Raw genomic sequence first — 17,545 nt, forward strand, 5'->3', positions numbered from 1 at the left:
CGGAGTTATCATAATTGGGTCTTGTAACTAGGGGAGCTGTTACTAGTAACCAGGCCTCGGTGAATGAATGTGACAAAAAATGAACAAAGTGGAGCTGATCATAAATACAAGTATGTTATCTGTTATCCAGATAAGGGGTCTTTCTGTAATTAAATTGAATTCGATTTTATTTACAATTATGTATTAATAATTTATCAATTGATCAATAATTTACAATTACAATGAACAAATTCGAACATCTAAAATCGGTCTAAAATTCGGTCGAATAATCCTAACCCGAATTCGAATCGAGTTCACCTCCAAAAAAAAAAAATGTATTTTGACTATTTTTTTCTCCCATTGGAGCCTACCGGGCGTCATATTCGCAGCGAAACTTGGCAAAAATGTGGCTTATCACTACTATTAACATCTTCAAATAGTTCAAGGGACCTCAGTTTTAGGTGACGAATATTCGAATTAGAATTTCCAGGGTCATGGTTGGTAAGTTTCTTGTTAAATCTCTTTTTATTAAGTTTAAGTTTCACATTCAAATTCAATTTCGAGTTGGTGCTTTTCGAATTTGTGAGTTTTGACCAAAAAAATATTGAAAATTGAATTCAAAATTAAATTTACCATTTGAACCTGAGCAATCTGCCCCTAAGTCTACTTAAAAATAATTTAAACATAACCCATAGGATTGTTTTGCTTCCAATAAGGATTAATTATATCTTAGTTGGGATCAAGTACAAGTTACTGTTTTATTATTACACAGAAAAAGGAAATCAGTTTTTAAAATCTGAATTATTTGATTGTAACGGAGTCTATGGTAGATGGCCTTCCCGTAATTCAGACCTTTCTGGATATCAGGTTCCTAGATAACAGATCCCATACCTTTATACATTATTATAAATCTACCTTGTGACCTGCCTTAGGACCCAAATTGCATCAATTGTTACACCTTACACCACATGAGTAATGTCACAATTGCATTATAATTTGCCATTTGTGACGTCAGCTCTCGGGGGAAAGTGCCGCACTCGCTGTCATTTCATTTTTACATTGGCCACGTGTCGCTGGCTCCATATAATGTTTAGTGCCGGTGCATTATGTTTTCTTTCCTTCCTCCAGATCAATAAACAGAAGGTCAGACGTACGTTTTTTTCTTCTGACCTAAGTTGATGCCAGTGTTACTTACAATATAACACTTAGGATAAATCATGTTACACAGTCAATATACCAAGTGCCATTTTACATTGGTTTCTCCTTGTGGTTGTTGATTTTCAATGCTCATATCTTGTACTCTCTCTCACCCTCTCCTCTCATCAATATACAACCTCTTCCCTGCTCCATCAGCTATCTGTATAACAGAGCATTCTGTCCCAGTGGCTGCACAGATCCTATCTGATCCCCATTGTAAGCAGCAGTCCTGTCCTGCTTTATGGCAGATGAGATTCTAGCTATCTGTATAACAGAACATTCTGTCCCAGTGGCTGCACAGATCCTATCTGATCCCCATTGTAAGCAGCAGTCCTGTCCTGCTTTATGGCAGCTGAGATTCTAGCTATCTGTATAACAGAACATTCTGTCCCAGTGGCTGCACAGATCCTATCTGATCCCCATTGTAAGCAGCAGTCCTGTCCTGCTTTATGGCAGCTGAGATTCTAGCTATCTGTATAACAGAACATTCTGTCCCAGTGGCTGCACAGATCCTATCTGATCCCCATTGTAAGCAGCAGTCCTGTCCTGCTTTATGGCAGCTGAGATTCTAGTTATCTGTATAACAGAACATTCTGTCCCAGTGGCTGCACAGATCCTATCTGATCCCCATTGTAAGCAGCAGTCCTGTCCTGCTTTATGGCAGCTGAGATTCTAGTTATCTGTATAACAGAACATTCTGTCCCAGTGGCTGCACAGATCCGATCTGATCCCCATTGTAAGCAGCAGTCCTGTCCTGCTTTATGGCAGCTGAGATTCTAGCTATCTGTATAACAGAACATTCTGTCCCAGTGGCTGCACAGATCCTATCTGATCCCCATTGTAAGCAGCAGTCCTGTCCTGCTTTATGGCAGCTGAGATTCTAGCTATCTGTATAACAGAACATTCTGTCCCAGTGGCTGCACAGATCCTATCTGATCCCCATTGTAAGCAGCAGTCCTGTCCTGCTTTATGGCAGCTGAGATTCTAGCTATCTGTATAACAGAACATTCTGTCCCAGTGGCTGCACAGATCCTATCTGATCCCCATTGTAAGCAGCAGTCCTGTCCTGCTTTATGGCAGCTGAGATTCGATGAAGGGGTTTATATATATTAGTGCACAAAACTATGTGACACTAATTAGAAGTGTAATGCAACAGAACAATTATAATACACCTTAAGGAAATGATATTAACAAGGGATAGATGAATAGAAAAAAGTCAGCTTACATTTTAGTTCTAAATTTAGGAATATACATGTGATTCTTGCAATACAAACTTTTAAATATAAATTTTCAGGTATGTTTAAGTAAAGTGTACCATTCCCCCCCCCCATGCAAAACGAGAGCTTCTCAGCCTAATAACGTGGAATAGTTTTACCTTCGGGTGAAAGTCTGATTCATGTTTTAATGATAGTGGCGGCTCGCTGAGAATGTGGAATCTATCGCCATGGAAACCACACAAAATTTACTCCAATGCTACGTGCGATCCAGGCAAGATGTACGAGCGAATCTGAAGACCCGTTTAACGAGTGGCCTAAATAGACAGCCGGGCCGGAATTCTAATAATACGTTGAGACACATGAATGAGATGCAAATAGATTGCATAATAAATGTCAGCAAACAACATTATTTGCATGGCTTTCAAACTGGAAGATAATTAGAAGTCATTTAAGAGATAATGTGGTTTTATTAGTTATAATGGGTCTTCTAGACCAGTTCCAAGTCCTGAAGTTTTAGGTGTGAGTTGTTGCCATTCCTGGGAGTGTTCCTGGGACTGTAAAGTGGATTTATCTGACTATAAATGATATAAAAAGGATCGACTTCATATATAACCCTGAGATAAGCCTGGAAATGTCCCAGTGGTGCAGGGAGAAATGACCAATAACTCAGACGCCACTCTCTTTAGCAGAGACATTTTCAGAGTGAAGAGTTTCCAATGGCTCATTTACCAGCAAAGGTGCAACGTTGCACTACTGCAGTAACCTATAGCAACCAGGAAGCAGTTAGTGTGAATCTATTGTAATCGGAATTATGGAAATACAGTCACCAGGCCTTAAAGAACAACTAAACCCTAAAAATGAATGTGGCTAAAAATGTCCTATTTTGTATAGTGAACTTATTGCACGAGGCTAAAGTTTGAGCTTGTCAATAGCAGCAATGATCCAGGACTTCAAACTTGTCACAGGGGGTCACCATCTTGGAAAGTGTCTGTGACACTCACATGCTCAGTGGGCTCTGATTGGCTGTTGAGAAGCTAAGCTTAGGGCTCGTCACTAATTATCCATCAGAAAATGAGCTTCCCTGGCTGTAATATAAGCTGATGCTACAGGTTTATTATTATTCAATTCTGATGCTAATTGCACTAGTTTCTGTGCTGCCATGTAGTAATTATGTGTATTAATTACTAATCAGCCTTATATTGTGACATTTCTATTCTATGTGTACTGTATATTGTGAGTGGGTCCCTAAGCTCAGTAAGTGACAGCAGCACAGAGCATGTGAATCAGTGGAAAAGAAGATGGGGAGCTACTGGGGCATCTTTGGAGACACAGATCTTTACTGCTAAAGGGCTGTGGTTGCCTTGGGCTGGTACAGAAGCACAAAACATCATGTACAACAGTTCTACCTACTTCTTTAGTTGGGCTTTAATTCTCCTTTAAATGCTTAGGGTCTAGATATTCTAAGTAGGGTTTGTTCACTGTCATCGTCTGCCCACCAATATTGGCACAGTCCAGTAGTTATGTGGGGGTTGGAAAAAAAAACAACCTGCACTGGTATAGGCCTGTCCCTCCCTGATTTCATGGAAAGATCAGAGTGCACATACACAAAACTAAAAAGCCATGCCTGGAGATGGGAGAAGAGTTAGGCTGAGTCAAGACCTACTCCCTACACAAAGCCTACTGTGACCTTCCTCCCTGGTCTCTAGAGTGGCCGCCAGAAGAAGAAGGTTGGTTTGGGGGTGCCAGAGGGGGGTTGTGGCTGGGGCCAGAGGCCCGGGGGTGTGGGGGCCCCGAGGTAGCAGCCCCATTGGGCCCCAGGTCCCCCAGTCTGACGCTGGGTAGATGCAGGGCATAGTAAACTAGTGGGGGGGGGGGCAGATGCATGGAGAAGTTCAGCCCAAACCCACCTGGGGACAAACTCCACCATAGGGGCATCAATGTATCTGTAGATGGAACCAACTGCCCCCACAGAGATTGTCGATTTGCAAATGATTGAACTCTAAGGGGGGAATGTAATAAAAATCGCTAACGGAAAAACTATTCGCAATGCGAAAAGTTATGCCTTTGCGCGAACAAATATAGCTTTTGCGAGCTTGGAAACTGTTTAGCGACCACTTCCGACAGTGAAAGACCGTTTGCGAATTTTATAGTTTGCACCAATGCGCAGTCAATATAATAAAACTTCTTACTGAAAAAGTCGTTATGTTTGCTCTAAAAGATTACGACACCTTCAAGCACTTCTTATGAGTGCGCAATTAAAATTTGCAATGCGCAATTAAAATTCGCAATGCAATAACAGTTAAAGGAACAATATTATATTGCGAGATGTGGATTTTTAGTCTTATTGGTGTGAATTGTTTTGCTCTTTGCGACTTTTATTACATTCCCCTGTAAATCATCCAAACTGAGCGGAGAAGTGTCCGAGGCTTCTACTGCATCAGTGCCCTAAGCTTATATGTGGTTATGTAATAAAATGCACCAAAGCAACCAATCAGCAGGTAACATTTACTGGTCACCCATTACCTGGTCACCTGGCGAGATGATCAGAACAGCATGGAGTGCTCCTGTCACAAAATCATAATAGTGGCATTAAACTGCTAATATTATGAAAACGAAAACAGAAAATAAATATTGATTCCAAGAAAGCTTCTCAGAGCTATGTTTCATTTTTATATGGGTGTTTCCTTCGTCTTTTTAAATGATAAAGATCGAATATCCCGAAGTCAAAGTGCTGATTGGTTGTTCTGTGTTTCCGTTTTGCTCCCGTCACTTCCATTGATAAGACCGATATATTCTCCTATAGGCGTGACATTTATAAAAGGCAGAGCACAAAATAATAACCTGATTATTAACCCAGAAGGTGCTGAATGTGCAACGCGCATTTCTATTAGCCAAAGAGATATGAAAGGTAACATATGTGTTTGGAAATCTCAAAATACCCTCAAATTCCCCAAACAGCATGGAATCTCCAGAGGCTTTTCCTAATTCGCTATGTTAGACAAAACTTCTAATTAACTCTTAACACAATAGATTTGCAACTGTACCTTGTGGGATTCAAAGCCTCGTTTTTTTTGCCAAAAATAAGAGTTTTAGAGCTTTACATCAAGCTGTTTTTAAAATGCCCTGGATGCCCATATTTTGGGTGGTATTTTAATTAACACCGATGCAGGAGGCAGCCGTTACATTTACCTTGAGGTTCTGCTCTAAATTTTAATGAGAGTTTTAATAAATTTAATGAAATGCAACTTTTCCAGGGAAGAAAGGAGTTCAGGCTTTTAAAAATTCTCCATGTTCTCACTTATTGAGTGCCCATGGCCGTTCCACAAATAGTGAAAAGATTAAAGGGGTTGTTTACCTTTGAGTTAACTGTTAGTATGATGTAGAGAGGGTTGCAATCGGTTTTCCATTTCAGCCATCTAACATACATTGTAACATAGTAAGTTAGGTTGAAAAAAGACACATGTCCATCAAGTCCAACCTTAAGTCTATATATAACCTGCCTAACTGCCAGTTGATCCAGAGGAAGGCAAAAAAACCCATCTGAAGCCTCTCCAATTTGCCTCAGAGGGGGAAAAATTCCTTCCTGACTCCAAAATGTAATGGGACCAGTCCCTGGATCAACTTGTACTATGAGCTATCTCCCATATCCCTGTATTCCCTCACTTGCTAAACACCATCCAACCCCTTCTTAAAGTAACATAAAAAAACCCTACCCTACGTAAACCCCCTCCCTCCCTCCCCCCCCAGCCTAGCTGCCCCCCAGACAAATGTCCCTAACTTATTACTTACCCCTCGGTGCAGATTCTGTCCTCAGAAATTAATGGCAGCCATCTTCTTTTCTCCGTTAAACTTCGGAAGCAGACCGTCATTTTTGATGCATGCGCAGTTGGAGTAATATCCCGGTCCCTAACAACTGTGCGTGCGCCGAAACTCACGGGAAATTCTCATGACTTTCGGCGACTGGAATTTTACTCGAACTGAACATGCTTTCGATGGCGGCAAAGCTAGGAAAATCGCAGCAAATTTGCGCCTGGTGAATTTATTCGCCCATCACTAGTGCTGACATTTATCTGAATCCCAAACCAAATTCCGAATCTGGTGATTCCTTAGAAACATACTGTAGATACGACTTCTTGCTGATGTTACAGTTTGTCTGTAATCTGCTTTTCATCATGTTTTACAGAAATAAACACAAGAACTTTGTAGGGGTAAAAAAAACACACACAGGATTATGCAAAACCCGTTTGTTAAATGAGGAGGTTTGATTGGTCCATATATTCTGTGAAACAGCTAGACTTTAAATTCTATACAATCCAGATTTTGCAAATGTCAAGATTTTCTTGAATTTAGCTACAAAATCCAATTTATTTGTGGGAAAAAAGATAAAAAGAAACCGAAAATAAACGAGCTGCAAATTAATGTAGGAAGTAGGTGCCTGGTGCTCACTCAGCCATTCAAACCTGTGGCTATATTTGTTTGATTTTTAATTCAATGATGCAAGTTCACTGATTTGTAAGCAGAAATCAAGACATTTACACAATATAGGCACACACAAACATTCACACACACACTCAAACACAATCACACACACTTACACATACAAACACAATCACACTTCCAAGGCTACGGTTACATTAGTGTATGTAGAAGATATATATATATATATAATGTATGTGTGTCTGTCTGTATTTACAGAAAGTAGTGCAATTGGCAAGTGTTATTTCCCCACTTCTGGAGAGGGATATAGTGGGGATTTGCGATGGGCGAATAAATTTGTCTAGTGTGAATTTGCAGCGAATTTTCACGTTTCGCTGTCAGCAAATACATTTGATAATCTTCAGCGAAAATTCATCAGCCACAAAAAATTTTGGACGCGCGTCCAAAATTGATACAGGCGTCAATTTTTGAGTATCACAAGTTTTTTATCCATCACTACTGGGGATGCATAGGAGGGCTAATCTTGACAGATTAAAGGTAATATTTTTGGAGGACTCTATTAGCTACTGTCCAGTTCCTGTATGAGTAATAAGAATTGTACATAATTCTTGTGTTAAGGCTGAAGTTATGGGTGAAAGCAAAGGGTTGATTTTTTTTTCTACTATTGTTTATAAGGACATAAATGCATATATAGTAGATGGGCACAAGGGCGTTCAGTACGGAGAGCTACAAGTCACATTCTACTGTTATACCCAGCAATGTATTTAGTAGGGGTGCCACTTTTCTGGGCTGTGTGGGCCAGGCAGAGGGGCCTGCTGGTGACATCACAACCTGGACTGCTGATGTTGCAGGGCGTACCGCTGACATCACAGGGTGGGGCTATGACGTGGTAATTGGATATTAGTTGACCACATCATTCTTGAAAAATTCCTGATTTCCTAATTTACAAAACCGGACGGGCAGTTTTGGAAAATCGGACTGTCCAGGTCAAAACCTGACCAGTGTTAACCCAAGTATTTAGGCCTGGTGCCACCCTTGGCAATATGTGTCATTACTTGTTTTTGGCAAGACAAGCCTCGTACCCCTCACCCTCCAGCTCTGCTGCCTGATTTATACAGAAAGTCTCCCAAGATGGCTGGGGTCTTTTAAACAATTTTCTTTAAAAAACTGTTTTGAATTATATATTCAGCTGAGTGCTGCCCCCTAGCCACAGACCTTTGGGTATGTATATATATATATATATATATATATATATATATATATATATATGATGCTCCGGAAACTTGATTTTGTCAATTTTTTTCTGCGAAAATTTGGATCTTCATATTTTAAATCTAATAGAAAACCCTGAAAACATGAAATAAACCCAATGGGCTGGTTCTGCTTCCAATAAGGATTGATTATATCTTAGTTGGGATCAAGTACAAGGTACTGTTTTATTATGCCAGAGAAAAAGGAAATACTTTTGAAAAAATTGGATTATTTTGATAAAATGGAGTCTATGGGAGTCGGCCATTCTGTAATTTGGACCTTTCTGATTAAAGGGTTTCCAGATAAAGGATCCCATGCCTGTATTTTCAGATTTAGATTTTTAGCAGCTCTGGGTTATAATAAATCTCTAAGAATTTGAGTTTTTAGTTTTCCAATGAAAAATTTGAGTCTTCCCTATAAAAATCTCGACCAGAAAAAATTGAGGTTTAATAAATGGGCCCCTAAGTGTTCCTCTTGCATGTGACATTTCCATGGATGCAGAATTGCACCCAATACTTTACTCTTCACCATTAGAGCGTTGGTTATTGATGTGAAACTTGCTTTGTTTAACTTCTGTAATCCTCAAACATCTAAAGGATACGTAGAACTGTGTCAGATTTACTTTTAATAACAATATTATGATTGGTTGTGTCAATCCAAATGACCAATCACAGGCCAGTAAGCCAAATGTTAGCATATTGTTGAATAGTAAATACAGAGCGTATTTGAATAGAACTAGAAATGGATCCTGAAACCTTGGCAGACAGTTGCCTTGGATGGACTTCAAACCAGAGAGAACTATTTATTTTATAAATTCGACGGGCTGCGTTGTTATGTGTTTGCCAAAGTATTCGGCCACAATAGTAAATTAAAATCTTTCACTCAGTAGCGTCTACATTTGTAGGTGCATCTACTGTAGTTCTGCTGATTGTGGCACTTTCTGAGAGTGGCCTATTAATGAAACACTCTGTGTGCCAAAGGCTTTATTGTGATTCTCTGGCCAAGGCCCACTAAGATCTTAGCAAATCCTAAACAGCAGTTGATTTTTCCCATGATGCTTTTGCAGTTGGGTGGTCTATGTATATAAGCCAACGCACTGTCCGTGTTATGCCTATAATGAAATGAGTGCATGCTGTGTGATATTAGGAAATAGACACTTGTATTTGCACTAGTGATATGCGGGTCCACAAAAATTCAACCCGTACCCGACCCTAACCCATCGCTTCACCACCTGCACTTGACCCTAACCTGTTACATTTGCACCTGACCCTAACCAGGCAAGTATTGGTATTTAGAGGCATGCACCTGCCCCGCCCATCATGGAAGAGGCAGAGCGGGCAATTGGTTTTTTTCCCATGATGCTTTTGCAGTTGGGTGGTCTATGTATAGAAGCCAATGTACTGTCCATGCTATGCCCATAATGACATCAATGCATGTTGTGTGATATTAGGAAATAGATGTAGTGATGTGGGAGTCAACACAATTTTGTCCCATAGCCAACAAGAACCCATCACTCCCCCATGATATCAGAAACCCATGATATTGACCCTAAACCGTCACTTCAGCACATGTACCCGACCCTAAACCGTCACTTCAGCACATGTACCCGAAATTAAACCGTCACTTCAGAACATGTACCCGTCCCTAACTTGTCACTTCAGCACATGTACCCAACCCTAAACTGTCACTTCAGAACATGTACCCCACCCTAAATCGTCACTTCAGCACATGTACCCAACCCTAAACTGTCACTTCAGCACATGTACCCGACCCTAAACTGTCACTTCAGCATATGTACCCGACCCTAAACCATCACGTCAGCACATGTACCCGACCCTAAACTGTTACTTCAGTACATGTACCCGACCTTAAACTGTCACTTCAGCACATGTACCCGACCCTAAATTGTTACTTCAGCACATGTACTTGACCCTAAACCGTTACTTCAGCACATGTACCCGACCTTAAACCGGCAAACACTGTTATTTATAGACCTGCGCCCGCCCAGTCCCTCTCTGACACAAAAGGGGAGGGACGCACAGGCGCAAAACTACATTCCTATAGGCGAAAGAGGGGCATAGTAAGGTTGTGGGTGGGGTTGGTACATGGGGAACCCGGCTGTGACCCACAAAGGTTGTACAGAAGATCCAAACCCACCCAATATAGGGGTACACCTACCAGTACTGCAGGTTTTGGGCCTGGCCCGAACATGACTAGTTTGCATGAAGAGACATGTAGAATTGTGTAATTGCTTATCCCCTTATATAAAAAAATATATATTTCCTTGTGTTTTTTGCCCATCTGGTAATATGAGAAATATATACACAAAATATTGTGCAATAGGGATAGAAGTAGTTGCTATTGTCTTTATATCTGGGGGTCACATAACCTTACGGTATTGCACCCTCAAAGCTTTTGTATCCGTAAAATAATATGGCTCGGTTAATAACACCTTATCTGTCTATGTAGCGATGAGTCTATGAGTTACACTGGCTTCAGTAGTAGAAGATGGAGTAGACGGGTAATCATAGGATTTGCCCTGCAGATTAGTAATTATAGGGTTTGTCCTAGAGATTAGTAATTATAGGGTTTGTCCTAGAGATTAGTAATTATAGGGTTTGTCCTACAGGCCCATAATCTCCGGCTTGTTCCTACTGATGAGAAATATCCTTTCCCTGGTTTGTGGCTTGGCTTTTCCCATTGGGATTCCAGTCCTGTGATGAGTAGGAGCACCTGGCAAGAATCCTACGTATAAACCTTACTAATGTTATCATTTACTAACGTTACAATTGTCCCTATTTCACAAATAATGACATGATATTGGCCATAATTGAATTTGTCTCAACTCACCTGAACCCTCAGCTCCAATGCAGGGGGTGTGTCCAGCCTAAAGGGAGAATTGAATAAAAAACACAAAAAGGCTGAATATTGAAATTTAAAGGAAATGTGGCCTTGGATTGGGAATTAAAACACTCATTATTTTTACACAATACAAAATAGACTTTCACAAAGCAGAGCGATTGATTCATCTCCAATACAGTGAGACAAAGAATTCCGGTTTATTTTTGCCCAGAGGTTTATTTCCCGCCCGACGCTAAATCTCCAGTGAATCGGCAGCTGTTTCTATGGAATGTGCTGTCTCTGCGCTTCTTCTTCTGCTTCCCTCGGCTTTACAAATTGTGGATAAGAAGCATTTTATCCTTGATTGAAGGAAAGATTAAATTTTTTTTTTATTTCTTGGGTTGGTGACGTGCAATCCCTGCAGTCTTTACCCAACGTGAAGCATTTAATATTCAGAAAGGGTTAAGGCTAAAGAAAATGTCTGATCTACTGTACAACCAGCCCCTTGTTACTACAGGTCAGCTGTAAGGGGCAGATTTATCCATTGGTTACAAAAATAATTCTTGTCTTTTTACAAAATGTGAAACAAATGTGAGGTGTCAGGGAATTTCCCTTTATTTATTATTGTTTGCTGTATTTTTTCCTAATAGGGAATGTAATGCATTGCAGAACTTTCAGTGTCTTCAGTGACTTCTCATATCCTTATCATTTACAGTAGGGGGCACATTATCCCTTATTATACATGAGTGATACTCAGAGTTCCCTGTATAACTCAGCCTGCAGCCTTGTGCCTTTATATGGTCACAGAACAACCCCTCAGTGACTTCTAATATCCTTATCATTTACAGTAGGGGGTACATTATCCCTTATAATACATGAGTGATACTCAGAGTTCCCTGTATAACTCAGCCTGCAGCCTTGTGCCTTTATATGGTCACAGAACAACCCCTCAGTGACTTCTCATATCCTTATCATTTACAGTAGGGGGTACATTATCCCTTATAATACATGAGTGATACTCAGAGTTCCCTGTATAACTCAGCCTGCAGCCTTGTGTCTTTATATGGTCACAGAACAACCCCTCAGTGACTTCTAATATCCTTATCATTTACAGTCGGGGGTACATTATCCCTTATTATTATGTCACTTCAGGGTAAGACCACAGGTACAATACACAGTTCAGTCACAGGGCTGACTTCAGTTATTCACACCGATATTGGCAGCTGTTGGTGAGGGATGTACCAGCTCAGTAAGACTCTATAACTGCCTTCTATTAAAATGTTATTCATTGTCACTTAAAGGGGTGGTTCCCCTTTACATTACCTTTTAATATGTTATAGAATGGCTAAATGCAATTGGTTTTCATTTTTTATTATTTGTGGTTTTTGACTTATTTAGCTTTTTATCCAGTAGCTCTCCAGTCTGCAATTTCAGCTATGTGGTTGCTAGGGTCCAAATTCCCCTAGCAACCATGCATTGATTTGAATAAGAGACTGGAATATGAATAGGAGAGGCCTGAATAGAAAGAGGATTAATAAAAAGTAGCAATAACAATCTATTTGTAGCCTTACAGAGCATTTGTTTTTTAGATGGGGTCAGTGACCCCCATTTTAAAGCTGGAAAGAATCAGAAGAAGAAGGGAAATAATTCAAAAACTGTAAAAAAGAAAAAAATTAAAAGTTGCTTAGAATTGACCATTCTATAACAAAACATTAAACAGTTAACTGAAAGGTGAACCACCCCTTTAATACTAAAAGAAGCCATAGAATGTGCAATGACTTGAAAAACAAACTAAATAAAAACAAGACCAACTGCAGCAGTCTCAAGGTGGAAAGCAAAAGAGGTGGAGGCAGGCAAGTGTGATCTTTATTGCCTTGTAGATTATTATAGATGGTTTTTGGCTGTGTTCATGGCCAGAGCAGGACCCTTGATCCGCCAAACCCTTTTTACCTCTATAGGTACATGTTGAGCCTATCAGTAAAGGTCATTGCTATATACTCTTCTGGATGGGAGTATTTAACAATAAGTATCACATATGGTACTGCAGCCACATAGGTGTTGGGAGATGTAGTTTCTCAGCTGCTGGACTGACACTGATTTGGCAAACTTAAAGGGATACTGTCATGGGAAAAAAAAAATTTTTCAAAATGAATCAGTTAATAGTGCTGCTCCAGCAGAATTCTGCACTGAAATCCATTTCTCAAAAGAGCAAACAGATTTTTTTATATTCAATTTTGAAATCTGACATGGGGCTAGACATATTGTTTCCCAGCTGCCCCTGGTCATGTGACTTGTGCTCTGATAAACTTCAATCACTCTTTACTGCTGTGCTGCAAGTTGGAGTGATATCAACCCCCTCCCTTTCCCCCCAGCAGCCAAACAACAGAACAGTGGGAAGGTAACCAGATAGCAGCTCCCTAACACAAGATAACAGCTGCCTGGTAGATCTAAGAACAACACTCAATGGTAAAAACCTATGTCCCACTGAGACACATTCAGTTACATTGAGAAGGGAAAACAGCAGCCTGCCAGAAAGCATTTCTCTCCTAAAGTGCAGGCACAAGTCACATGACCAGGGGCAGCTGGGAAATTGACAATATGTCTAGCCATGTCAGATTTCAAAATTGAATATAAAAAAATCTGTTTGCTCTTTTGAGAAATGGATTTGAGTGCAGAATTCTGCTGGAGCAGCACTATTAACTGATGTGTTTTGAACAATTTTTTTTTTTCCCATGACAGTATCCCTTAAAGGGGTGGTTCACCTTTAAATGAACTTTTAGTATGTTATAGAATGGCCAATTCTAAGCAACTAAGCAACTGGTCTTCATCATTCATTTTTTATAGTTGTTTTAATTATTTGCTTTTTCTTCTGAGACTTTCCAGCTTTCAAACGGGGTCACTGACCCCATTTAAAAAAACAAATGCTCTGTAAGGCTACAAATGTATTGTTTTTGCCACTTTTTATTCCTCATCTTTCTATTCAGGCCTCTCCTATTCATATTCCAGTCTCTTATTCAAATCAATGCATGGTTGCTAGGGGAATTTGGACCCTAACAACGAGATGGCTAAAATTGCAAACTGGAGAGCTGCTGAATAAAAAGCTAAATAATTTAAAAAAACACAAATAATAAAAAATGAAAACCAATTGCAAATTATCTCAGGATATCCCTCTCTACATCCTACTAACAGTTAACTCAAAGGTGAACAAGCCCTTAACATTTACATTTTTTTAAGGTCTCAAATCGCCTGTAATCCTATGGAGCCCATATCTCTACCATTAGCCCAGTACATACCTGTACATTACTCGGCCCAGTAATACCTGAGTAGCTCAGAGGGTTAAGCTGAAATGAAAACATTCTTTCTCCATCTCTGAGTCATTACACTGCAGCGTCAGGACTACCGGTCTGTTTACCTCACTCGGAGAAGGATTCAGCTTTTACGTTAATTGGGTTAATTAGCCAGTTAGTAAAGTTCCTCGTTTATGTGCAGTAATTGCATGTCACTCCTGCAAAGTGATCTGCCATGATTAAAGGGCAAGTAAGGCATACAAGTATGTTAGTTGGGAGGAAAGGTAAAAACCCTATTTAATCTTCTTAATGAGGCAGGACCTACTCTCACCACTTACTGACCAACTGGAGACAATTCCTCCACCAGAATGTAGGTACAAGTCCTCACAGTTAGGTTGGGTAATTCGTTCATAACTCCTACATCTGTATTTCCCTATTCATCAACAGGGTTGGCTGGGCTGCAGCCCACCTGGTGGGCCCTGACCTATTCCCCACCCTGGAAGCAGCACTTAGGCGTGGGCGAATTTGATCCATCTCGCTTTGCCAAAAATTTGCCGCCGGTGAAATATGGCTGACGCCCATTAAAGTCTATGGGTGTCAAAATTTTTTGACGCACATCGAATTTTTTTTTGACGCGCTTAATTTTTCAGACACATTGCGACCTATGGGCGTCATTTCCGGAGCAAGACAAGGCCCATCCCTAGGTCAGCACCCTCACCTCCCTTATTGTGGCCGCAACAAGTTACAATAAGGTGCACTGGAAGAGGAGTTGTGGCTAGGGCAGGGGGCCCAGAGGTGGAGGGGGGTTGCGGTTTGGGCGGGGGGGCCTTGGGGGGTATAGACCTCTGAGGCATCAGCCTCTGTGTAACCAGACACCCCCCAGTTCCAATGTTGCCCATCGACATACCCTTGCTCTCTCTGCCACATTCTATAACTTGCTCTGCTGCCAACCTCAAAAGGAGCAGAACCCCATGTTATAACATTGTGCCGTCACCCATGAGTTCTGGGTGCCAAACTGACATTTCTGTAGTTCAACTGCAACTCTCCCCATCCTGTATGAGCTGCATTTAAACAAGAGCTGGAGGGCCATAGGTTGGATCATTCCTGCTGAAGTCCAGATGGAGCAGGCGAGGAGCCGAAAAGTGACGTGATAGTGTTATATTTGAATAGAGTGACCTTGTGGGACACAGCTGTCTAGGTAAAGTTTTCTCCATCTGTTGATTTTATTTCCCCTTGAAGTAATATACAATTTTATATCTGTTGCCAAATAGAAAATTAATCGGAGCTTTCAGGCGGCAGTTTACAAACCCAGAAATGTACAAGTGTTTTCCTCGGGGGAATGGAGGCATTATTACGCAGTTTCTCTAAATCCCCGGTGCAGGCTCTGATCCTGCTGTAGGTTGACTTGCCCTTTGGTCAGAATGTTTGCGGCTGAGTCCACTGATGTGTAAGAGAATAGGGGGGCTGAATTCTCCAGCTGCAGAGAGAGAGATAAAGGAGGGGGCTCATATACATTCACGCTCCAGAGCTACTGGTGAGATTCCTGGGATTTTTTTCGGCTATAAAAAAAAAGCAAGGTTGGCAGTTCAATTGATTTCCCTTCACTCCCCCCCCTGGTTTGAGGAAACCCCTCATGACAATGCATACTGATACAGGCTGAGCAAGATCTCAGCATCTCCTCGCAGCAGTCACTATGTGTTGCAGCAAGTCACTGGCTTCTTCCCAAACGAGGAGCTGCAGTATTTTCCTTCCTTCCAAGGAATAATTTCAAGCCACTTGAGCTGACATGACAACCCTGGGCGAGTGTGCTAAGTAGGGGTCCGCATCCTCCGACATGCAAAGTCTCTCCACACCTGCTTTTCCCAGTGTAAAACTAATTGGCCCCTGTGGAAAGGGGGGACCCGGCGTTTGCTGCACCACCGATTCCCACCAGCCGAGGATGAGACCCCTGAATGGAGCCCAGGTAGCCAGGCGTGTGGCGTGAGGATAGAAGACTTCCGAGGGGGTCTGCGTTGCGTGTTGCACTTCATGAGCCGTGGTGGAGCTTGACTTGTGAAGACCTCAGAGCTGCTGCACTCAAGGAATGTCCCCTCTTGTTAAAAAACCTGACTGCTTTACACCAATGATTTGCCACTGCAAAGTTGCTTGCACCAACAACACTTTGTCGTTGATGTTCGGATGCAAGGTAAGGCTCCCTACTTGTCTGTACTCAATGGGAATTACATCAGTGACACATTGGGGTGCGCAAGCTTTAGGGCACTTGGCCAAGGTAGAGCTCTGTGACGTTCCAACTGCCAGTTCCATAAATCATAAGTCATTAGGAGACAGACATGCTCTGCTAGACCCAGAACTGTTCGAATTTTGCATTTTCCCCATAATAAAATATTTTTAAAATATTATGTTGGGAGATCCATTATCCGGAAAACCCATTATCCAGAAAGCTCCGAATTACAGGATGGCCATCTCCCATAGACTCCATATTATACAAATAATTCAAACATTTTCAAATGTCCTTTTTCTGTGTAATAATAAAACAGTAGCTTGTACTTGATCCCAACTAAGATATAATTAATCCTTATTGGAAGCAAACCCAGCCTGTTGGGCTTGTCTAATGTATGAAGATCCAAATTGAATTATAAAGGTCTTTGAGGTATCGTTTCTGGGGTCTTCCAAGTTTAGGGATTCCAACAGACTATATTTATCAAAGAGATGACACAGTCCTCTAGAGTGAAATTCCAACCAACCAATTCATTTCTCTGGGATTTTTAAAAGAATATTTATCAAGGGGTGAAAGTTCATCCTTTGATAAATACTCCCATAGAAATGAATGGAGAGTGGCAGAATTTCACTCTAGAGGCTTTGGCGATCTCAGACTTCACTCTTTGATAAATATACCCCAAAGTCTTGGCTGGCAGATTGAAACATTTTTTACAAAATCTGATTGATAATATATTATTAATTGAACATTTCCCTGACACATGCGTTATACCTAATGAGGCCCACTGCCTTCAATAAAATATCATCATAAATAGTAGATAATGGAGAGGGGAGCTTCAACTTGGGATTAAGCATCTAAGCAGAGTTGCAGTTGGTCTTGAGAATTGAAATTCTTTTGGTGTTTGCAGAGCTGTCTTTAGGAGTCCCAGATAGGGTTGGAAGCCCAGGGCTCTGTCCACAGACCAGTAGGGGAGGATAGTAAGTGTAGAAGAGCACGAGGATGACAGTAAAATAATAATAAATCACTTTTTTTCACTGTTGTTCCTTAAGGCCAGTTATGTAGGGGCAAGGACCTCCAGCTTTCAATCCTTTGTTGGAGCACATGGCTGCTCTTGCTAG

At 41.0% G+C, this 17,545-nt stretch overlaps 1 protein-coding gene across 5 annotated transcripts in view; it reads left to right on the forward strand.

The window, feature by feature from the left end:
- Window positions 1–17,545, forward strand: part of LOC108707614 (disks large homolog 2) — a 659,829-nt gene that overhangs the window by 108,516 nt on the left and 533,768 nt on the right. Inside the window, exon 1 of one of the 5 annotated variants that reach the window (XR_005965552.1) lies at window positions 14,913–16,394. The exons of 1 other annotated variant lie outside the window; for it this stretch is intronic. Coding sequence is in view for 3 of the 4 variants with exons in the window: in XM_041582851.1 (XP_041438785.1) it covers window positions 16,293–16,394 (102 nt within the window). In the remaining variant the exon portion in view is untranslated. Of the gene's footprint in view, window positions 1–14,912; window positions 16,395–17,545 lie in introns of those variants that run through there. 3 more of the 5 variants (XM_041582851.1, XM_041582853.1, XM_041582852.1) reach the window with 3 other exon arrangements.

This window comes from Xenopus laevis, chromosome 2L (assembly GCF_017654675.1).
Source record: "Xenopus laevis strain J_2021 chromosome 2L, Xenopus_laevis_v10.1, whole genome shotgun sequence".
NCBI lineage: Eukaryota > Metazoa > Chordata > Amphibia > Anura > Pipidae > Xenopus > Xenopus laevis.